Below are 24,051 nucleotides of genomic sequence, written 5' to 3' on the forward strand. Positions count from 1 at the left end.
GCTGCTTGGCATTCCAACTGGTATTTCTCTAGTCTGTTTACTCTCCTAGACCCTGCAGACATACTTCATCCCTCTTCCTTGCTAGTTAAACTTCCTACGTCTCCTCCCTCGTCCTCAGTCTCCGCTAAAAACTATGCCTTCTCGCTGAGAAAACTGAACAATCAGAAGAGAACTCCTACAAGCTCCTGCCACCTAATCTAAATACCCACCTGCATCCATGTCCACACACACTGACTGCCTTCAGTTGTTACGAAGAATGCAAATCTATGCCCTACCGAGGACTACTCTCATCCTCTGCTTTCTAGATCCCACTCCTTCCCACCCACTCAAGGGCACTGCTCCAACAATTCTTTGCTCCCATCAGCAAAAAAATAACCTCTAGTACTTCTCAACTTAAAATAATCCATTCCCTGACCAATTCTCTCTAGCTACTGCCACAAAACTCTTTGAACTTCCCTGAACCTAAATGTTACCTAACCTGCTGTGGTGCAGGTTCTCTATCTCTCATTCCAGCCCTCCCATTCACCCTTAACCTTCTCCACTTAGGTTGTTTGCCTGCATCACTCCACCAAAACTGCTTTCTTTTTTTTTTTTTTTTTTTTTTTTTCGTCTTTTGTCTTTTTTGTTGTTGTTATTGTTGCTATTTCTTGGGCCGCTCCCTCGGCATATGGAGGTTCCCAGGCTAGGGGTTGAATCGGAGCTGTAGCCACCGGCCTACGCCAGAGCCACAGCAATACGGGATCCGAGCCGCGTCTGCAACCTACACCACAGCTCACGGCAACACCGGATCGTTAACCCACTGAGCAAGGGCAGGGACCGAACCCGCAACCTCATGGTTCCTAGTCGGATTCGTTAACCACTGCGCCACAACGGAAACTCCAAAAACTGCTTTCTTTATCAAGGTCATTGAAGACATGTGCATTGTAAAATCCAAGAGGCAATTCTCAATCTTTTTTTTTTTTTTTTTTTGTCTTTTATCTTTTGTCTTTTGTTGTTGTTGTTGTTGTTGTTGTTGCTATTTCTTGGGCCGCTCCCACGGCATATGGAGGTTCCCAGGCTAGGGGCTGAATCGGAGCTGTAGCCACCGGCCTACGCCAGAGCCACAGCAACGCAGGATCCGAGCCGCGTCTGCAACCTACACCACAGCTCACAGCAACGCTGGATCGTTAACCCACTGAGCAAGGGCAGGGACCGAACCCACAACCTCATGGTTCCTAGTCGGACTCGTCAACCACTGTGCCACGACGGGAACTCCAATTCTCAATCTTCATCTGAGAATGAGCTAAGGATCTGTGGTAAAAGGGGTCTGACTGCCTAACACTTGCAACACTGCAGGGTAGTTCCTCACGCCACCACCAAGCAAGGCTCTGACACCAGCTGGCTGTCCTACAATTGAATTCAATTCTGACACTCTATCTGGAGACAGCATGATTCTACAGGTTAAGGACTCTGTCCCATAAGACCAGCTCCACTCCAGATGCCAATTACAAGGTTTATAGCCAGGTTGTTATCTGGCTATAAATCAAGAGGGTCTCAATGGCCCCTTCTTTGGGTTTGATTAATCTGCTGGCGCAGCTCACAGAATTCAGGAAACCCACTTACTTGCTAGAGTAAACTGATTTTTTACAAAACACAGTAAAATATATCAATCAAAAGCTAAATGAAGAGAAACACAGGGCAAAGTCCCAAACAAAGGCGCTCTGTCTTTGTGAAAATTGGGGCCCAACTCGGTGGCACATGGAAGCATTCTGATCCCCCAACTCGAAAGCTCTCCAGACTCCTTCCTTTTGATGGAGGCTTCATTACATTGGCATAACTGATTAACTTATGGCCACTGGTGACTGATTCAACCTCCAGTCTTTTCCTTCTTGAAAATCAGGAAGTGGTGGGACTGAAAGTTCCACTCCTCTATTCCTGGTCGGTTTCCCTGGCAAACAGCCCCCATTCTTAAGTGCTTCCCAAAATTCACCTCATTAACATAAACCCAGCTGTGGTGGAAAGGGATTTGTTACGAATAATAGGACACTCATTTCACTTTATGGCTCTGAAGCCATTTCAGAAACTGAGGACAAGAGACCAAATATGACAAAAGAAGCTCCCACTGGAGTTCCCTTGAGGCACAGTGGGTTAAGGATCCGGTGTTGTCACTGCTGTGGTGCAGGTTCAATGCCTAGCCTGAGAACTTCTACATGCTGAGGGTATGTCTCCCCCCCCAAAGAAGCTCCCACTACCCTATGGCTCAGGAAATCCCAAGAGTTCGGGGAACTATGAGCCAGAACCACGGACAAAGACCAAATATATATGAGAAATACATTTTGGTCATCTAAACGCCCAAGTATGTATTTCTCATAAACCACGGTATCGCATTTGGTCACTTGCTCTTCCTTGAGACACATTCTTTACTTGCGTTCCAGGGCATTGCACAGTCTGGGTTTTCCTCTCACCTCTAGACACTTCTCCTGTCTCCTCCTCACCCTAATCTGTGTATGTTGGCTGCCCCAGGTAGGAATCAATCCTTGAATTCTTGTGCTTTCTATCTACACGCAAACACGGTGAAGTCAGCCAGTCTTCCGGCTTTAAACACTGTTCATACACTGGTAACCAGCAAATCTGCATGCCTTTCCTGACTCCAAACTCATCTATCCAATCACCTCCTCATGTCTCCAATTATACGGTTCCTGGATATCTCAAACTTAACAAGATCCAAACCAACCTCTTGATATTCTCCCCCAAACCCACTCTTCTAGGAGTTCCCTGTGGCACAGTGGGTTATAGATCTGGCATTGTCACTGTAGCAGCTTGGGTCACTGCTGTGGCGCAGGTTCGATCCTTGACCTGGGAACTTCCACACACCACAGGTATGGCCAAAAAACAAAACAAAACAAAACTCCTCTAGGAGTTCCTGTTATGACTCAGTGGTCATGAACCTGAGTAGTATCCAGGAGGATGGAGGTTTGATCCCCGGCCTCGATCAGTGGATTAAGGATCTAGTGTTGCCATGAGCTGTGTTGTAGGCCGCAGACACAGCTCAGATTTGGCGTGGATGTGGCTACCAGCTACACCTCCAATTCACCCCCTCACATGGGAACTTCCATATGCCGCAGGTGCAGCCCTTAAAAAAAACAAACAAAAAAAACAAACAAACAAAAAAAACGCTCTTCTAGAAGTCTTCCCATCTCAGGAAACGATAACTTCATTCTTACATTTGGTCAGGTCATAAACCCTGCTGTCACCCTTCTTTCTCACACCCCACATCCAATTCATCAACAAGTCTTGTCAGCTGTCATTAACCCAATGCCAGAATCCAACCATTCACCCAGCCTCACAGCCACCCTAATCCAAGCCTCCATAATCTCTAACCTGAAATATCCAGTCTCCGCTTCTCTCCTTGCTCCCCGCCCCCTCTTTGGTCTGTTCTCAACACAGAAAGAACCACTCAGAAACGTAAGTCAGATCATACGGCTCTCATACTGAAAACCCACCAATGGTTTCCCATCTCAATCAGAATAAAAACCAAAGGACTTACAACGACCCTAAGGCTCAACATGCTGTCCTAGTCCTTCTTCTGACCTCATCTCCCACTGTCTCCTTCTTCACTCACTGCTTTTGGCCATAGCAGGGACTTCACACTTAAGTTCCACATGCCTAGAAGGTTATTCACTCAGATGTTGGCAGCGCTTACAGCTTGCTCCCTTATTTCTTTCAGACCTTTATGCAAATACTATCTCTTAAGGAGGGCCCTCCTATCCAAAAGTGCAACCTCCCTCTCATTTACACACGTCCTATTCCCATCCTCTGCTTTCGTTTTCTACAAGGAAGTTATCACTATCATGTATTTTCCTTATTTTGCTTATTACTCTCCTCCCTCACTAGATCATACATTATGAGGGTAGAGACTATCACGGTTTTTGGTTCACTACAAAATTCCCAGTGCTAGAACAGTACCTGGCACACAGCAGGCACCAAATACATATTTGTACAATGAATTAGAGAATACAGGGGACAGCCAGGTAACACAAACAAGCTAAGAGGGCTGGGCGTAAGTACTTACGCAACAATTTATAAGTAGTTAGAAAATGAGGAAAACTGAAGACTCTATGTCTCACCTAAAGAGTGGTACACTCTTCTGCTCTAGAAAATTGTTGCCATGCCTTGCGATGCACAACAGAATCTAGAAACCTAGATTTTTTTTTTTTAAGTTTTTTGTTTCTTGTTTTTTGGCTGCACTAGTAGCACATGGAAGTTCCTGGACCAGGGATCAGATCCAACCACAGCTGCTACCTATGCCACAGCTGCAGCAACACTGGATCTTTAACCCGCTGTGCCACAGCAGAAACTCCTGGAAACCTAGATTTTTATGAGAAAGGTACCAGTTTTTAAATGCTGATTTAAAAAAAGAAGTTTTAGGAACTCCTGCCTTGGCTCAGTGGTTAACCAATCCAACTAATATCCATGAGGACATGGACTGAACCTATTTCCTCATGGATGCTAGTCAGATTTGTTTCCTGTTGTGGCGCAGCAGAAACAAATCCAACCAGCATCCATGAGGACACAGGTTCGATCCCTGGCCTTGCTCAGTGGGTTAAGGATCCGGTGTTGCCGTGAGCTATGGTGTAGGTCACAGAGGCGGCCTGGATCTGGCATTGCTGTGGCTGTGGTATAGGCCAGCAGCTGTAGCTCCAATTCAACCCTGGCCTGGGAACCTCCATATGCCACAGGTATGGTCCTAAAAAGACAAAAGACAAAAAAAAAAAAGAGGTTTTAAAACACAATATAACATACACACAAAACATATTTGCAGGCCTGATGCATAAGACAGATCTCTCATTTGTAATCTCTTCAGATAAGCTATTAGGGCCCCAAACCAACTTTTTAAAATAAGTTTCATTCTTCCCTGTCTCCACATTACTCTTCTTTTTCATGATTAGCACATAGATTTTTTAAAATTTATGTTTATATACTTTGAGGGGTTTGGCCTACCACAGAGTAGTATGAGAACAAATAAAAAACAAAGTCACAATTCTCAGCAGAACAATTTCTTTAAAGAATCTGAGAATAAATCAAAAAGTTTATAAATACATTCTTATTCAACTTGCCATTTCAAAGATGTAACACCTTCCTTCAGAGAAGCTATTAGAAGCCTTTGGTGCCAATAATCATTTGAAAATAAGACATTAAAACTTTCAGATTACTACCGTATCATTCAGAGTAATAACAGTCATATTCTGGTGGATAACTAATTGCATAGGTGTAGAGAGCTTCTAAAAGCCTCATTCTGGGGAGTTCCCATTGTGACACATGGGTAACGAACCTGACTAGTATCCATAAGGATATAGGTTTGATCCCTGGCCTCACTGAGTGGGCTAAGGACCTGGTGTTGCCGGGAGCTGTGGTATAGGTCAGAGATGCAGCGTGGATCTGGCATTGCTGTGGCTGTGACGTAGGCTGGCAGCTGTAGCTCCTATTTGACCTCTAGCTTGGGAACTTCCATATGCTGCAGATGCGGCCCTAAAAAAACTAACTAAATAAATGCCTCTTTCTGTCCAAAGGAATAGTTTAGAATCCTGAAAACAATTTGGATAATCAGCACAAGCTACTCTTTTTTTTTTTTTTTTTGTCTTTTTAGGGCCGCACCCACAGCATATGGAAGGTCCAAGGCTAGAGGTCGAATTGGAGCTATAGCTGCTGGCCTACGCCACAGGCACCACAACGGCCAGATCCAAGCCTTGTCTGTGACCTACATCACAGCTCATGGCAACACCAGATCCTTAACCCACTGAGTGAGGCCTGGGATCAAACCCGTGCTCTCATGGATACTAGTCAGATCTGTTTCTGCTGAGCCATGACAGGAACTCCAGCACAAGCTATTCTATTTCATAAAACTAGAAATCTATACCCACACTTAATTTGCCATGAGGATTCCTTCCTGGCACTGGAATGGAGAAACCAGAATCTCAATTTCTCCCAATCTTTCAGACTACAACTTGCATCTGTTCAGGCTGATTAACAGTTCAGCTTTTACTTACTGACCAACTAATAAGGAGAGGGTACTGTGATGTCTTTTGCTAACACCATGTCTGACACCAAACGTGGGGGTTTTCTATACCAACAACCACTTCTCCAACACTGAGTATCCAACAACTGAATTCAATTCTGACACCATCTACCTGAGAGCTAGCATCAGATCCCACAAGTTGAAGGGCACAGTTCCACAGGACTGCCCCACACCAGAAGTTAGATGCAAAAGGGTATCCAGAAGTTCCCGTTGTGGCTCAGTGGTTAACGAATCCAACTAGGAACCACGAGGCTGCGGGTTCAATCCCTGGCCTTGCCCAGTGGGTTAAGGATCCAGCGTTGCCGTGAGCTGTGGTGTAGGTTGCAGACGCGGCTTGGATCCCACGTTGCTGTGGCTCTGGCGTAGGCTGGTGGCAACAGTTCCGATTAGACCTCTAGCCTGGGAACCTCCATATGCTGCGGGAAAGCCAAAAAGCCAAAAAAAAAAAAAAAAAAAAAGGGTGTCCAGATTACCTGGAGCTCTGCTTACCTGACAACAAATGTGGTGCTTCCCACAACCCTCTCTTCCACCCTGAGGTTCAATAATTTGCTAGGACATCTTCAAGAATTCAAGGAAATATTTATGTTTATTATAAAGGATTCACCTCAGGAATAGCCAAACAGAAGCGATGCATAGGACAAGGTGACAAGGTATGGCAGGGAGGGCACAGGCCTCTATGCCCTCTCCAGGCAGACCACCTTCAAGCACATTAAGGGGTTCACGAACCCAGAATCTCTCAGAACCTCGTATAAAGTTTTTTCTTTTCTTTTTCTTTTTTTGTCTTTTTCGTCTTTTTCTAGGGCCACACACGTGGCATATGGAGATTTCCAGGTTAGGGGTCTAATCAGAGCTGTAGCTGCAGGCCTATGCCAGAGCCACAGCAACGCAGTATCCGAGCTGAGACTGTGACCTGTTACACCACAGCTCACGGCAACGGCGGATCCTTAACCCACTGAGCGAGGCTGGGGATCAAACCCGAAACCCTATGGTTCCTAGTCGGATTTGTTAACCACTGAGCCACGACGGGAACTCCATTGTTCTAGTTTTTATAACCTAAATTCCAGCCCCATTCCAAAGGGACTTGTTATGAGTGAAAAATACTCTCCCAGCACTCAGGAAATTTCAAGGATTTTAGGAGCTCTGTGCCAGGAACCAAGGACCAAGACCAAATATATTTCTTATTATGGTACAGGTACTATTCTAGGTGATGGGGACATAAAATATATACCTAGCCCTAGAGAGATGGAAAATTAACCATAATGTGCAGTAGGCATTAAAATGCCATAATTAACAGGAAGGCTGAGGTAATCGGTGTGGCTGTAAGGAGTTGAGACTTGAGCTAAGTACTGAAGAAAGTACAGACTTCAACATTCAGATGCCCAGTCTGAGAGCACTCCAGGTTAAAGGCATAGCAGAAGTAAAGGTGTGATTTACAGGACATCTTTTTGGGAAAAAAAAAAAAAAAAAAAGACCTAAAGATGATGTAATCAACATCTTTTGAGAGAGAATGTAGTGGGCTGAATGTCGGCCCCAAAGATGTGTCCACGTCTTCACCCCAGAATCTGTAAATCTATTGTATGGAAAAGGAGATCATTAAGTTAGATATCTCCAGAGGGGAGCTTATTCTGGATTATCTTTTTAGCCCTAAGTGTAATCCCATGTACCTTAATGAGAGAGATGTAAAGAAAGTTTTGAAGCAGACAAATGGAGGGAAAGGTGACCTGAAGATAGAGCCAGAAGCTGGAAGACGCAAGGAATGGATTCTCCCCCACAGTCTCCAGAAGGAGCACAACCCTGCCAAAACCTTGACTTTGAACTTCTGACCTCCAGAACTTTGAAGGAAAAAATTTCTACTGCTTTAGCTTTAGGTCACTCAGTTGGTGGTAATTTGCTACAGCAGCCCTAGAAAACTAACAGAAAAACATTTCAGATCTATGACTTCAACCAGATATAAACACTAATTGAAGGAAGTTTCTAGTGCTTTGAAAGGAATAAAGCATCACATAAACAAGAAACTCATTAAACAAACATAAATATTATGAAATTGAAAATGTCCACCTATAACATCTCCTTGTTTTTGCGCATGACCATTTTATGGCTTATTGTCAAGCTACAAAAAATAGCAGCCAATGTTCTTTTTACAAAAGTAAATGTCGAGAGTTCACCTTGTGGCTCAGTGGGAACGAACCCAACTCGTACCCGTGAGGATGCGGGTTCTATCCCTGCCCCTGCTCAGTGGGTTAAGGATCCTGCGTTGCCATGAGCTGTAGTGTATGTTGCAGATGCGGCTTGAATCCCGAGTTGCTGTGGCTCTGGCGTAGGCCAGCGGCTACAGCTCTGATTCGACCCCTAGCCTGGGAACTTCCATATGCTATGGGAGCGGCTCAGGAAATGGCAAAAAGACAAAAAAAAAAAAAACAAAACTGTAGGGCTGATATATGAAATACATAATCTCATCCATGAGTACTGAGGAGCTACTAATAGTTTTAGCACCAAATCTGATTTCCTCTCAAACAACTTCACAGCAATATCACCCCATCACCACTTCTCTACAGCACCAGGCACTAAGAGACATTTTATAATTTGTCTCTTAATTCTCACAACCACTCTTGAAGATAAACATTATCCTCACTTTTTGATATGAGGAAACTGAGCCTCAGAGAAGTTAAGCAAATGGCCCAAGGCCACAACATCTGTCCTTGACAGGGACCTGAAATTCATCTGCATCACCTGCAACTCAGTGTTCATTCAGATATATCAGACTGCTGTCATCATTTCCCCACCAAACTGCTGATTCATGACATTTCCAATTTGATTTTTCTTGTGGAGGATTTTAACCTATGTACAGCTTAATAACTAGTGCCTTTGAGCTTTTACAATGGCCCTTCTATTTCTAAACCACCAGAATACACTCTTCATTCTCTAAACGTACACTTTTAAATCACTCTGATCCTCCCATGATGTGACAGAGCACTGTTATTTTTTAGGACCACACCCGCGGTAGATGCACGTTCCCAGGTTAGGGGTCAAATCAGAGATGCAGCTGCCAGCCTACGCTACAGCCACAGCAACTCGAGACCCAAGCCACATCTGCGACCTACTGCTCACGGAAACTCCAGTTCCTTAACCTGCTGAGCAGGGCCAAGGATCAAACCTACGTCCTCATGGATACTAGTCAGATTTGTTACCACTGGGAACTCTGACAGAGCACAATTTAAAGCCAGAAAATTAAAAAAAAAAAAAAAAAAAGGAGTTCCCGTCGTGGCGCAGTGGTTAATGAATCCGACTAGGAACCATGAGGTTGCGGGTTCGGTCCCTGCCCTTGCTCAGTGGGTTAACGATCCGGCGTTGCCGTGAGCTGTGGTGTAGGTTGCAGACGCAGCTCGGATCCCAAGTTGCTGTGGCTCTGGCGTAGGCCTGCAGCTACAGCTCTGATTAGACCCCTAGCCTGGGAACCTCCATATGCCAAGGGAGCAGCCCAAGAAATAGAAAAACAAAGACAAAAAAAAAAAAAAAAAAAAAAAGCCAGAAAATTTTTTGTTTAGTCTGATTTGCCATGTAACCTTCAGTAAGTCACAAAACTTTCCAAATGTAGCAGCAGTAAAGTGGAGACTTAAAATTCAAAGGCTGGAAACTGTCAGTCTGCACTAAATAGACCCTACAGAAAAGTTTTATTTGGTCAGAAGCATTTTTCAATTCAATTAAATGCCTTTAGAGGTGGAATGCACTCTACCGACCTCCACAGGCCTTACCACTCTCTCTTTTTACAGAGACCACTTCTCCTAGTTCAGTCATTTCTATCACCTGTCTGGCATCTGGTATCCAATTAGGTTTTCATCCACTGAATTAGATGACCTCTAAGATTTTACAAGGTCATCACGAGCCTTAGTTATACCTTTCGACTTAGTTTTCATGTAGCCATTTCCCCACTAGAATGTCCAGAATGGGGAATCATAAAATTAAATAACTTCAAAACTAGAAAGACAACACTGTAAATCAACTATACTCTAATAGGAAAAAAAAAAAAAAACTAGAAAAAGCCTTTGAGATTACCTAGCAAATTCCAACTCTCTTATATTACAAACATAAAAAGACTGAAACCAAACTGCTCCAGTTACTTGCTCAAGCTTCCCAATATAAGTCAGTGTGGGACAGTTTAAATCAACCAAATCAGCAAAACATTCACTTTGTGCATGACCCCATGCTGCAGCTACAAAGAGAAACAAGAGTTGTTCCTAACTCCAAAGCGTATGAACTAAACCAAAATTAATGTTAACAAATGCACCGATCAGAATATTTGCAATCAGATTATCAATCTCCAAATATCGATAGCAGTACTACAAAAAAAGGACAATGAGAAGAAGGCAGAGAAAGCCTCCTACCAGTACTGACTCAAGTGCATTCCCTAACCTTAAAGAACGCTTTTGTCCTGAGATCAAAGAATGCTCTAAGGAATGCAGTATCAAGCTTCAAAACTTCCTGCAACTCGGAGACCTTGGGCAACTTATTCTACTTTGGGAACTTCAATTTACTTGTCTGCAAAAATGGGAATACTAGTACCAACACTACGTAGGATATAATCATAATGAGGGAATGCGAATAAACATTTTCACACAACGGCAGGCACGATGTAAAGCCAACTGTCTACAATACAACCCTGCTCTTGCAGGCAAATAACGAGAGGCATAGTGAGGAAAGGGCGCTCCCAACATGTTTGGGAGAGTCTAACTATATACAGAAAGATCAGGAAAGACTATTCAGAAAAGAATTTATAATGCCCCATAGGTCATAGGAAGACATCCTGATCCCCGCAGGGCTATGCAGTACGGCAGCGAAAAAACGAGGTGGCACAGCAGACACTCTGGATGTCCAGTTTGCTAACCTCGGAGCCTAAACCAGCGCCAGGCACTGGGCTCTCAGTGACGGACTGAAAAACTAACATGGAGCTTTCTGCAACTCCGAGGCGACTTACCTCAAAGCCAGCTTCCCCCTGAGATTCTGCATCCATAACCCACCTGCAAAATCAACAAAGGCCGTCAATTTAGACTCCCACGTCACTCCTTTCTTCCATCTCTTAAGCCCTAAACGGTCCTTACCCAAACGCTCCAGTACCGCCGCCGCCATCTTTCTCCCTCCCGCTACGGAAGCCTCCGCGTTCAAACGCCGCGTGGGCAAGACGCGTGCGCGATTCTCCGGCTTTCTCCCCGCCCCCAATCCCGGGTCCCAAAGACGCCTAGGGGGTTGTCATGGAGACTTCGAACACGCTTCAGGAGTAAAAGGTGCGGTTGGGCCAGCCTTGCTAGGGAATGAATGACTTAATAAAGGCTCCAACCTAGCGATTTTCCGGAAACTCGTCAGGATCCGGAAAAACTGGATAACACCTCACAAATGGCCTGAAGGGTTAGGAAAACAGAGACCGTGAACAAGCCAATTAACCTGGGAAGGTTTCGGTTTTGTTGTCAGTAAAACAAATAAGTATCCCTATGGCACTGGCTAGTAAAGATCACTAGAGATCATGTGAAAGCTCTTTTAAAGAACATGCAAACTACTAGGTATAAAATAAGCTACAAGGATCTATTGTACAGCACAGGAAATATAGCCAATATTTTATAATACTTTTGAATGGAATCATTACAAATTGTGAATCGTTGTACACCTGAAATTAATATAATATTGAAAATATTTGATAAATAAATGAAAACAAGAGTTCCCGTCAGGGCGCAGCGTAAAGGAATCTGGTTTGTTCCCTGGCCTCGCTCAGTAGGTTAAGGATCCGGCGTTGCTGTGGCTATGGCCTAGGCCAGTGACTACAGCTCCGATTCAACCCCTATCCTGGGAACCTCCATATGCCGCGGGTGTGACCCTAAAAAGCAAAAATAATAATAGTAGTAAAATAAATAATTGAAAATAAAGAACAAGCAGTTCAAATACAAAGTATGATGCTCCAGGTTCACCTCCAAGAGCTAAGAGTTAATAATCGTCAGGCACTTGCTGCCAAATATGGCCAGTAGGCATTTGACTAAATCTCATGTATTCCCCACAGCAATCCAACAAGGCCTGGATTATCATCTTCCTTCTTCAAATGAGAAACAGGTTTAGGATAGGTTAAAGTCTCAGACAACTGGAAAAAAGAGGTCAATCTAGGGTTGGATGCCTCCAAAGTTATGGTCGTACCCACATCCAAATATATTTGACCTCCCTTTATTTGCAGAGATATCTCAAATTTTATTTGCTGGGTATGCCGGAGTTCAAGATACCCAATGCAAACATGCAATAGGGAGTAGAAGAGTGTAAGTACAGAATCTGAGCATTTTAGGATGTTTGAGCTGGAAGGGAACTTCCGTTCTTTTTCCTCCACAGCACTTAACATATAGTCCCTTCACAGAGTTGACGGGTAATCAGATCAAAAGAGTCACTATTCTGCTTTTACTTGAGTATCAAAAACCCAGAGACAGAATTTTCACCCAGTTGCGGAAACCCTTTAAAAAAAATATTTGATGGGATAGGGGTTGAATAGGTCCAGGGAAAAAAGCGTTCTAACCTCTTAATTGCTGTGAGAAGTGAAAAATGCCTAACCCCTGGGCTGGGCTCCAGCCGCCCTAGACGCTCCAGCCGCAGGCGAGGTTCCGCGGCGGAGCGCCGCGCTCTGGACCCCGCCCTTCCCAGCCCAGCGACACCAGTAGCCGAGCCAGCGGTGCGGCCTGGACCTCCGCGCGCGCCGTAGCGGCGGGCCCGAAGGGGCGGGGCTCCGAGTCAACCCCGCCCCTTCCTGGCTACAGCGTGGGGCTACGAAAGGTCTGCGCAAGTAGTTGCTTCCCTCATCCCTGGGTGGCAGTGATCATGGCTCAGGAACCGCGCACGCTGCCGCCCTCCCCTAACTGGTACTGCTCCCGATGCAGCGATGCCGTGCCCGGGGGCCTCTTCGGCTTCGCGGCACGGACCTCCGTCTTCCTTGTCCGCGTGGGCCCAGGCGCGGACGCGATACCAGGGACGCCCCCATTTCGAGGTAATTCCCCACCTCTTGGCCCCAGCCCTCTTGCCCTTCCTGAGTTCCCTGCAGGCTCCGAGTGGGCATTTCTAGCCACCCCCATCTCTTTAGATGAGGAAACTGAGGCTCGGGAAGGAGAAGGGTCTCCTTACGGCCAACTAAGCTGACTCGCGTCCCAGTCTACAAGGCTGAGCTATACACCACGCTGTGGCCGAGCGGTCCCGCCTCCTGGCGCTCTCACGTGGATCCTCTGCTTACTGAAAAGTTAACCCTGTCTCTTTTCAGATATTTAGAACATCTAGGCCTTCCTCCCCAACCCAGTGCGTGCGGGCCCCCTGAGAGCTCCTTGGGGTTGAGGGCTGCCTAATAGCTGCACGCCTTAAGGGAGATCTTGCAAATTTATGATACTAATTTCTGTAAGATGAAGGACTTGAGCCGGATGCTTTCAGGCTCCAACCCAGGTTTTGCTTATGCCTTAGGATATGGGATGCCAGATATTTATTCTGTTCCAAACGATGTCTGGCTAGATCTAGATAAGAATCTCTTTTACTTGCTTCCACTGAGCTGCTCCTCAGTCTGAGAACTGGGCATATCAAGGGATATGAACAGCATTTTATAGATTTGAGAAGACTGAGGCCCAAGGAGATAAAAAAGACATGTCTAAACCCAGGTAAAGGCAGTACCAGCACTTGGGGTCTCTAATTGTGAGTTCTTCCATGGGCTAAGTGAAGTCTCAATCACCACTTAACAGTAAGATTCTGCCAAGGAAGCTTAGGTAGCACTTTAACCTGGAATCTGATTTTGCTTGAAGTCATAGGGGAGTTGGTGGGACACACCGAAAGGGTCTCTGGCTTCACATTTTGTCATCACCTGGGTCAATACAACCTCTGTGCCACCAGCTCTGACGATGGGACTGTGAAAATCTGGGATGTAGAGACAAAAACAGTTGTGACCGAACATGCACTCCATCAGGTACCGTGGCTTACTAGTTTCTCAGGCCATTATTATATATCTGCCAGAGTTCTCTTGCTTCAAGTATAGTTTTGCTAGCTTATCTGTGCAAGTAATTGTTTTCGTTCATTAGATAAGCTCTATATGGTAAGATACTTAAAAACTTTTCTGGAAGGAGGTGAATATAAATAAGAGGTCAGCAAACTGCACTGCTGCCTCCTTTTCCAAACTGTTTTACTGGAATATAATCACAGTTGTTCATTTAAGTACCTTCTACAATTTTAAGTATTGGCTGCTTGCATGCGACAATGGCAGAGTTAAGTACTTGCAACAGAGACAGTACGGCCCACACAGTCTAAAATATTTACTCTCTGGTTCTTTACGTGAAAATGACTCCCAATATAAACTATAAGTGAATGAAACTTGTTTCCAAACTAGGTGATTAATTGTATATCTGCTTTTTGAGAGAATGTAGGAAAGGAAAGAACTCCTTTTTAGTAAGAACTTTGCATTAATCTATAAAAGGAAAAAAAAAAATGTAAATGGTCCTTTGATCCCCAGTAGCCTAAATTCTCCTATCATTTGGTTATGATGTAGTCTTGCTATACAAGTGGAACTCACAGTATATATTAAGTACCTGTCATGTGCCTAGCATTGTACAGGTTAAAAACTAAAAATTTAGCATTGACAAATAAGAAGCAAATAATTTTTGTTTTGTTTTAAAGCATACAATATCAGCATTGCATTGGTCTCCTCGAGTAAAGGATTTAATAGTATCTGGAGATGAAAAGGGAGTAGTTTTCTGTTACTGGCTTAACAGAAATGACAGCCAGCACCTGTTTATAGAACCCAGGACAATTTTCTGTCTTACTTGCTCACCTCATCATGAAGATTTAGTAGCCATTGGGTAAGTACTGTGCTGCCATCTGTGTGGATGGTTTAGTTTTGTTGATGATCTTATTTCACATTGCTTTACCTTCTCCTGTCCCTTCATTCCTTAGAGGAAACCATCTACAGGTAGTCACTCTCCCTAGGTCCCTGGTATCCCTCTAGGTCCTCAGTCTCTCTCATTCTATTTTTGTTTCCTTGGTTTCCATGATACTGTACTTCCCTCATTCTCCATAACCCATTTCTTCAGTCAGCCTCCAAATGTCAGAAATGTCCTCTTTCACCTTTTTTTCCCTCCATGTTTACCCTTGGACATAAAATAACATTTACCTCCAGAGTGTCAAATGACTAAGCTCTGGCATTGGGATCTGTTTCCCCAGTGACCAGCAGAGTTGTTTACACAGCTGCCTGAGTGGGCACTCCCCGTTCCCTCACCACTCCATTTACTTCTCTCCCAAAGCTGTCCTTTCTCTAGTTTGAAGACTAGTCATGAGCACTAGAATGTAGGAGAGAAAGTCCAGCTGCAGTGAATTCAAGAGACTGGGAGGTGAGGTGGATATGCATGGAGACAACTTTTTCACAAAGTTTTTTGTGAAAATGTGCATAGACATGAAGCCAGAGGAGTTATATGGAGGTCAGGGCAGTGTTATATGGAGGTCAGGGCAGTGTTATATGGAAGATAATAAAGGCATGGTTTTTATGCTGATGGAAATGAGGCAGAAAAGGGGTAGCTTGCTGCAGGGGTAAACAGTGATAAATACAAGAATGATACTGAGAATTCAAGAAGAAATTGGATCCAGATCACAAGTTGAAAGAATAGCTGAGAATATGGAAATAGGTGCAAGTTGGTTTGAAGATCTGGTTGGGAGGGAAGGGTGTTTCATTCTGATGGCTTGTGATTTTCTTAGGCGCCAGTCAGAGAGGTGGAGTCAAATTCAGAGTGAGGAAGGAGCTGGATGCAGAAAGAAGCTATGAAAATAGTCATCTCAGAGGACAGAAAAATGAACTTAGGGAAATTGTAGGTCCAGTGGTCCCTGTAGAGTGCCAGGCTAAGAATCATGCTCATGAATTTTAAGTAAATTACTTACACTGAAAAAGGAGATGGTTGGATTCAATCAGGTTTGAGTTTTTTGTGGAGTAAATATCCCTAAGAGAAAAGGGAGGACAAAGGAGATAAGCGTTTTTTTAAGGAGTGATTATTATGGATCATGAAATCTGTGCTGCATAGGGAGAAGGACAGGAAGACAGAAGTGGGTGAATAACAGTGAAGATGGACGAGGACAATGGATGGGCGGTCTCTGTGAAGTGGGAACATTGCTGCGATGGGGGTACAAGAGAATGAGCAGCAAGGATGGTAGGCAGGGGTCAGAGAAGGGTGAATCAAACCAACCCTGAAAGATGAGGAGGAATTCACAAGAGGAGATGAGTCTTTCAGGTGTATAGGACGATCAAAGGGGAATGAATCAGAATGGTTTGTTTTTAGAGGTTTCTTCAAAATAGTGACTATTCCCTGAAGTCTTGATTGAAATTGCAAAACACGGTTGCATAACTACTAGGCTGTATAACTTTCAAAGTCCATGTCATCAGAGATCTGATATGTTTTATGATTTTTTTAAAATAAAGCTGTAATGGGGGGAAAAACTTTTAATAAAATGAAAAACATTAAAAGGCTATAATGGTGTTTTTCCCTGTGGGATTGTCTAGTATATAGGAAGTATAAATAGGAATGCCCATTTTGGAGAGCAGTTTTTACTTTCTAGTAAAGCAAAGATGGGCAATAGCTGACGTCTTGGCAGTTCTGTTACAAGGCATTAAAGTGAAAATGGCTCAAGTATGTATAAGATTATTAATAGCATTTTCTGTTTGTAATAATAAAAAAAAAATGGAAGCCCTTCAAAAGGAAAATGAGTAGCTAAACATTTGGTCTGTTCATACAGTGGAGTACTATACAATAGTATAAATGATTGACCAGGAACTAGAGGTAAGAATGTCAGCATGGATGACTCACAAAAAGATGAGTGAAAAATGCAAACTACAGAAAAAGACTACACCAATACCATTTATATAACATTTTAAAATATACAAAGTAATTCTATATCTTATTTAAGAATAGGGGGTTCCCGTCGTGGCGCAGTGGCACAGTTGTAACGAATCCCGCTAGTATCCATGAAGACACAGATTGGATCCCTGGCCTCGCTCAGTGGGTTGAGGATCCGGAGTTGCCGTGAGCTACAGTGTAGGTCACAGATGTGGCTCAGATCCCAAGTTGCTGTGGCTGTGGTGTAGGCCAGCAGCTACAGCTCCAATTTGATCCTTAGCCTGGGAATACATGCTACAGGTGCGGCTCTAAAAAGCAAAAAAAAAAAAAAAAATCTATATATAGATATAGATATATGGCCTAGGAATGATGTGACACAAAATTTAGGAATAGCAGTTTATCTCTGGGGAAGAGAGAGAAATAAGATTGAGGTGAGATATAAAGAAGACTTCAACTGTGCTGGTAAATTTTTTTCTTAGGGTAGAGGGTAGATACTTCTTTATTGCGTCCGAAATACTTCATCATTTAAAAAAAAAACAAAAAGCTGGAGTTCTTCCTGTTGCACAGCAGTTAAAGATCCAGCATTGTCTCTGCAGCTGTACAGACTGGATCCCAGTGGGTTAAGGATCCAACATTGCTGCAGCTATGGCATAGGGCGAAGCTGCTGCTCAGATTCGATCCCTGTCCTAGCAACTTCCATATGCTGCAGGTGCGGCCAGTAAAAGAGTGGGGAGGAGAAAAACTATTACAATCTTTCAGTTTCTTCTTAATTCAAAAAATGACAGGAATTCCCGTCATGGCTCAGTGGTTAACAAATCTGACTAGGAACCATGAGGTTGCGGGTTCGATCCCTGGCCTTGCTCAGTGGGTTAAGGATCCGCCGTTGCCGTGAGCTGTAGTGTAGGTCGCAGACGTGGCTCGGATCTGGCGTTGCTGTGGCTCTGGCGTAGGCCGAGGGCTACAGCTCCAATTTGACACCTAACCTGGGAACCTCCATATGCCGTGAGAGCGGCCCAAGAAATGGCAGAAAGACACCCCCCCAACCCCCCCCCCAAAAAATGACAGCCTTGGAATATCCCGATCTAGAAGGTAGAATTCTGCAGCTTTTGTTAGAAAAGGAAGATGACTTGTAAAACCCAGGAAATTTTTTTTTTGGTGTATTAGGACAAATGTATCTCCAATTAGGGGAATTTCTAGGCCCCTGTAAGAACTACTCTGTAAGTTCCCCTCCAGCACAAGCATGTTCCAGTGTTTGAGCTTCACATCAGGCAACGTATATAGTATAACTTAGTGCCAAGAGGTTGATCATGGGGGAGAGTTTAAAATAAAATAAAATGGAAAACACGAAATAAGCACCTTGGAAACAGGACAAAACAAGATTATTTCTTGCTCTCTTTCCTTGCCCCCACCCCAAATGCCCAGTTTTTAGAAATACACAGTAACTCCTAAGCCACAATGTTTACTAGAGAGACAGTCTGTTTTCATTTTGCAGTAATATTTCTAACTCTTGTTCTTAAGCTACAAGGATGGCATAGTGGTTATAATTGACATCAGCAAGAAAGGGGAAGTTATACACAGGCTTCGAGGCCACGATGATGAGATCCACTCCATTGCTTGGTGTCCCCTGCCTGGTGAAGACTGTTTATCCATAAATCAAGAGGAAAACTCAGGTAGAGATGATTTAAGAGGGTTTAGTACTCTTTAAAGAACAGAGTGGGTAGAATAGTATCATTTGAACTATATTTAAACTTTAGATTTTACAGATCAAATCTGTGAAAATGATAACTAAGTTTCAGGAACACTTGCAAACTAGTTTTTCTTTGATAAGTGGTTTTTAATTCAGATCAAAAATAAAATTGCCATCTCTATCCTAGAAGAAGCTGAAATTCCCAATGGAAAAGTTATAGCACAAACTCCAGGAACAAAAGGCTGCTACTTAGCCACTGGAAGTAAAGATCAAACCATTCGGATCTGGAGCTGCTCTAGAGGCAGAGGTAACACTGACATTTGACGTTTCTTTTGTGATATAACCTGTATGCATCCAGTAGAAGTACAAGCTTTTTCACCATTTTGTTGTCCTGATGTGTGTCATCTGTCAGAAACTGGTTCTTTACTTTTCTATCAGAAAGTTGCTTCCCCGGTTTTTGCCTCGGCTAGACCTCTCTGAACCTCTGAACATCTGGCTTTGGGGCTGGAGATGAGGGTTCCTAATGCATTCATAGAAGAGTCACTGTTTGGCAAGGTGGGCAAGATGTTTGTTACGAGAATGGGAATATTTGAACTTGGCAAGGCCTGGGTCAAAGGAATAGAAAAGATCTCTCAAACTAGAGTTTTAATGCACAAATGCAGAATAAATAACATACGCCCAATACAGAAGTACACATTCAAACGTAAAAGCTCAGTTTACGCAAATTACCGAGACCCTCAGTCATAAAGCTTCCCCAAGCTTCTCTTTGAACTGGAGCTTTTACCTTAAATTTGTTTATTTATTTTTGGTCATGCCCATAACTAGCAGAAGTTCCCAGGCCTGGGATCAAACCTGAGCCACAGCAGTGACAACACCAAATCCTTAACTGCTAGGCTACTAGGGAACTCCAACCTTAAACTTACAGATTGAGAGGAACTCCAGGCAGATTGAATGCTACCTATATAGTAAAAATCTAGCCTTTCTCTTTTCAGCAATTTATTGAGCACAGCTTCTAGTTATTTTTCTCCAGTTTATATAATACCTTGGAAGTTTTATCTTCTTTATCTAAATGCACTAGTGCACATAAAGCAAGTTGCATGGTGCTTGGCACACAGGTAGGGTTCAGTCAGTGGTAAGAGTAGTATAATTTTGGAAAACAGGTTTATTTAGGTTTGTGGACTGCTTTTGGACCTATTTTGGCCAATTCTCCCACTTGGGGATGGCCTCAGGCTAAGAATCCCTGCAGAATGGTAATCTCTAAATTTATGACTGTGTAGTACCATGATCTTCAGTTCTGGTCTTGCAGCAGAATCAGCTGGAGGTAGCAGGACCCCACCTCGAATCTCCTGAATCAACCTCTAGGGATGGAATCGTGGCATATGAATTTTAGAAGCACCGCTGGTGTGTCTGATACACAGTAGGGTCAGTAGCATGTCAGGGGTAAAGAACTTCCCTGCCACAGCATGTTAACTGCCTCATTTGTCCCTTTTGTTGAATTTCTTGCTAAGTCGAAGGAGTCCTATCCTTCCAACTTTGAAAAGTACTGGACTGTGTTAGAACCTGGGTTCTCAATCCTTGTTAAAACCTCATTTTCCCAAACAATATTCTTAATGTTTAAGTTGCCAAGACCGGCTATAAAAGCTTGTTTGACCTAAATTGGTTACACTAGTATTAACCACTATTCATAAATTTCCATGAGAAAAGAGGTCTGAATTCCAAGTAATCAAATAAACTTAAACCATGAACTGTATTATGAACCGCTGGTAGCTTCATGGATTACTTTCACTGTCTTGACTATCCATGGACCTTCTTTTAACCTGTAGGGGTGATGACTTTGAAATTACCCTTTCTGAAGAGAAGAGGAGGGGGCATAGACCCAACTGTTAAAGAGCGCCTTTGGTTGACGCTACATTGGCCCAAGGATCAGCCAACACAGCTGGTATCCAGCTGTTTTGGGTAAGTCTTTTTTTGGTCATGCTCTCTAATATACTTTGTTTTCCTCTCTAGCCTCAAGAACTCCTAGGCTTCTTTTTCTAGACTTCTAAATCTAGAAGATTTAGAAAGCAGTGGCTAAGGTTTATATTATGGTAGGCTATTTGTAATGGAAAAAATCATGGAAGTAATACCTGTGCAGTCTCATAACAGTTGTGAAAACAGCAAATAAGTACAGCCTGGTGGTTAAGAATGTGGACCCTGAGGTCAAGCAGAACCGAATTTCAGAATCAGTTTCTTACTTACCTGCTGTGTGTTTATGAGCAAGACCCTTTACTTTTTTGAGCCTCAGTGACTTTATGTGAAAAAAGGGGGGATTATAATGTTTCTTATCTCTTAGGGTGAGTATGGCCATTCTTTAAGCAAAATTTATTGAGCACAACTTCTAGGTGTTTGAGATAAGTGAATTTAACAGAAAAGGTTCCTGCTTTTAAATGAGGGAACACAGGGAAAGCATATAGAACTCTCCCCAGGTATTAGTCATGGCCCTACTCCCGTCACTGCTCTTAAAAAAGACACACTTTAAAGCATTTGTGGCTTTGCAAATTTTGGTGGTATTTTTATGATTAAAGCTGTTAAGAAAATCTGTTCCAAGGTAGCCAGTACATTCGTGTGGTTCACAAAGAATGAAAGCATATAATAAATAATTACAGTCCCTTCCACCTCTGTCTTCTCTACTTGGTTCCCCTCCCGATAGGCAAGTGACCTCTTGTTTTTGTGTGTATTTTTCTAGAGATGAGGTTTTTTGTTTGTTTGTTTGCTTGCTTGCTTTTTAGGGCCACCCCAAGGCTCTGGATGTTCCCAGGCTAGGGGTCAAATTGGAGCTGTAGCTGCTGGCCTACACCACAGCCACAGCAACGTGAGATTGGAGCTGCATCTGTGACCTACACCACAGCGCATGGCAACACCAGATCTTTAACCCATTGAGTGAGGCCAGGGATCGAACCTGCGTCCTCATGGATTCTAGTTGATTTGTTTCCACTGCGCCACTACAGGAACTTCTCCAGAGATATATTGTGTTTATTTCAGAATATGTAATTTTTTTCTCTTCTTTAGGGAACAACGAACAGAAATTATTTTGCATTTGAGGGCCCATGCATACTCTTTGGCCCCAAATCACTTGTTTTCAGATTGCTTGTGAAAGAGAACTAATACTTGTTTTTCCTTCAAAGAGGTGAACTCCTCCTGTGGGATCTCACTCAGTCTTGGAGGCGGAAATATACCCTCTTTAGTGCTTCATCAGAAGGGCAAAATCATTCAAGAATTGTGTTTAATTTATGTCCTTTACAAACCGAGGATGACAAACAGTTGCTGCTTTCCACGTCAATGGATAGAGATGTAAGAACTGCTTATTTTGTGTTCAGTACTGTAGAGCAGTGGTCTATGATTTGAAATGGAATTAGAGGGCTTTTTCAAATCATCCATTAGTTCTCACACCTCACCTTGTCTCAGAGTTACTGTTACTGATCGGCATTAAATGTATTAGCAGCAAAGAAGTAAGGAAAAGATGAGGAGCCACCAAGGTGCCATTTGTTAAAGCAGGTACAGTAAGAAGAATAGATGTGTCCACGGAGGGCTATGTGAGATCATCATGGTTTAGCTCTAAAATATCCTTGTCTATAGTTTAGGTAGTGCAGTCATCTGCTCTTGGCCGAGTCTCTTGTAAGGAAGAACTAGCTTTAAGAGACCTTACTGCTTTGCAACTAAGCTAGGCTTGTTTGTTAGACTTTGTTTTCCCCCAAGCCCCTCTGTTAAACAAATGACTATTAAAAACTTGGTGCTCCTCTCCCACTGGGTATGATAACATATTTTGCTTTCTGAGAAAACAACTGATTCTTCCACTGTCCTGATGCCATCTTCATCCCTTTTTTTTGTTTTTTGGGTATTCTTTGTATGTGTTTTGTTTTTGTTTTTTTTTTTTTTTGGCTACACCGTGACATTTGAAAACTTCCAGGCCAGGAATCAAACCTGCACCACAGCAGTGACAATGCCAGATCCCCAGTGTGCCACAAGGGAACTCCTTCATCTTTTTTTTTTTTTTTGGCCAACTGAGAAGATTACCAATGCTGTAAGACAACAGAGTGGAAAGGCCTCTATACTCTGGGAATAGGAAACCTGGGTTCTAGTTTATTGTGTGACTTTCAGTTCACTTGGCATCTTAGGGAATAAATATATTCTAAGAGCCCTTTGACCACTACAGGTTTTTCCCTGAGAGACACTTTTTCCAATTCCTGCTGGAATAGTTAAATTATATTATCCTGATGCCCTCTTTGAGCCCATCCTATTTGAAGTGTTGATTTTTTTTTTTCCTATTTCTCTGACCTTCTTTATAAAGACTCTAACCCGGAATCTTTCCAGGTAAAATGCTGGGATATGGCCACCCTGGAGTGCTGCTGGACCCTGCCTTCGCTTGGTGGGTTTGCCTACAGTCTGGCTTTCTCTCCTGTGGACACAGGCTGCCTGGCCATAGGCGTTGGGGATGGCATGATCCGAGTATGGAATACCCTCTCCATGAAGAACAACTATGATGTGAAAAATTTTTGGCAGGGTGTCAAGTCCAAGGTTACAGCGGTAAGGATGTTTAAGTTTGTTGGGAATTTTTTTCAAACCAGTAATTTTCTTTTAGAGAACACCTATGCACATAAATACTCTATTCGGAATTGAAACTTCTTCCAGGATATTTTCAATGAAGTTTGAAACTAGGAAAGCAAAAGGAACCTCTCTAATCAAAGCATTACCTCCTAATTCAGAAATTTATTTTCGTTTGTCAAATTAAGGCTTTGTTCAAGTCACTCTGTTTACTAGGAATAAGAAATTGGAAATAACCTGGATGTGCATTCATAGGAGACACAGTAAGTTGTAACATAACATGTTGGAATGGTATCAAACTATTAAAAGTAACAACGTAGATCTTTCTTTGCTGTGGGAAGACATTAATGGTTTATGAAAAGTGTAAAATTACAAAACACAGAATGCAGATTACAAAATAATACATACAATTTTTTTGTTTTTCTTCAAAGTGACTTTTCTGTTGTGGTTATTTAGTGTGAAACCAGTAATGCTTGTGGTTTGAAAGAAAACCGCAGTAAAGAAGTACAGAACACCAAAAATGTTTCCTGCTCCACCTTGACTCCATTCTCCCACTTCTATCCAGAGAACTACTGTTGACAGTTTGTGATAGATCTAAGCTTTGTTAATTATTAATAGAGTCATATTTTCTAAATTGTTCTGGAATCTTTTATCCTTACTCAACAGTGTATCTATCATGTACATCCTTTAAATGTTTGAACCTATTTTTGTTTTTTCAATTATATATAAAGTTTATTCCCAAAACAACATTTAGACAGATACAGAATTGGCAGTGGGCTGTCTTGGATGGTGAGAATACAGGTGACTTTTACTTTGTTTTTAATACTTCTTCATTCCTCTCTTTTAAATAATGAGAACTTGTT

At 42.9% G+C, this 24,051-nt stretch overlaps 2 protein-coding genes across 8 annotated transcripts in view; one reads left to right on the forward strand and one right to left on the reverse strand.

The window, feature by feature from the left end:
• MRPL22 (mitochondrial ribosomal protein L22) overlaps positions 1–12,693 on the reverse strand; it is a 49,379-nt gene extending 36,686 nt beyond the window's left edge. The window contains exons 1-2 of one of the 4 annotated variants that reach the window (XM_021076707.1): positions 12,597–12,693; positions 11,028–11,070 (exon numbers count right to left, since the gene is read on the reverse strand). In XM_021076707.1, the coding sequence (XP_020932366.1) occupies positions 11,028–11,059 (32 nt within the window). In that variant the 5' untranslated portion in view covers positions 11,060–11,070; positions 12,597–12,693. Of the gene's footprint in view, positions 1–11,027; positions 11,071–11,151; positions 11,271–12,596 lie in introns of those variants that run through there. The other 3 variants (XM_021076705.1, XM_021076706.1, XM_021076704.1) reach the window with 3 other exon arrangements.
• Positions 12,811–24,051, forward strand: part of GEMIN5 (gem nuclear organelle associated protein 5) — a 50,809-nt gene continuing 39,568 nt past the window's right edge. For 2 of the 4 annotated variants that reach the window (XM_005672598.3, XM_005672599.3), the window contains exons 1-8: positions 12,811–13,061; positions 13,855–14,015; positions 14,720–14,901; positions 18,439–18,590; positions 18,795–18,914; positions 20,431–20,563; positions 21,772–21,937; positions 22,958–23,170. In XM_005672598.3, coding sequence (XP_005672655.1) covers positions 12,896–13,061; positions 13,855–14,015; positions 14,720–14,901; positions 18,439–18,590; positions 18,795–18,914; positions 20,431–20,563; positions 21,772–21,937; positions 22,958–23,170 — 1,293 coding nt within the window. In that variant the 5' untranslated portion in view covers positions 12,811–12,895. The remainder of the gene's footprint in view (positions 13,062–13,854; positions 14,016–14,719; positions 14,902–18,438; positions 18,591–18,794; positions 18,915–20,430; positions 20,564–21,771; positions 21,938–22,957; positions 23,171–24,051) is intronic. The other 2 variants (XM_005672600.3, XM_013984899.2) reach the window with 1 other exon arrangement.

The sequence above is a fragment of the Sus scrofa genome, chromosome 16, assembly GCF_000003025.6.
Source record: "Sus scrofa isolate TJ Tabasco breed Duroc chromosome 16, Sscrofa11.1, whole genome shotgun sequence".
Classification (NCBI taxonomy): domain Eukaryota; kingdom Metazoa; phylum Chordata; class Mammalia; order Artiodactyla; family Suidae; genus Sus; species Sus scrofa.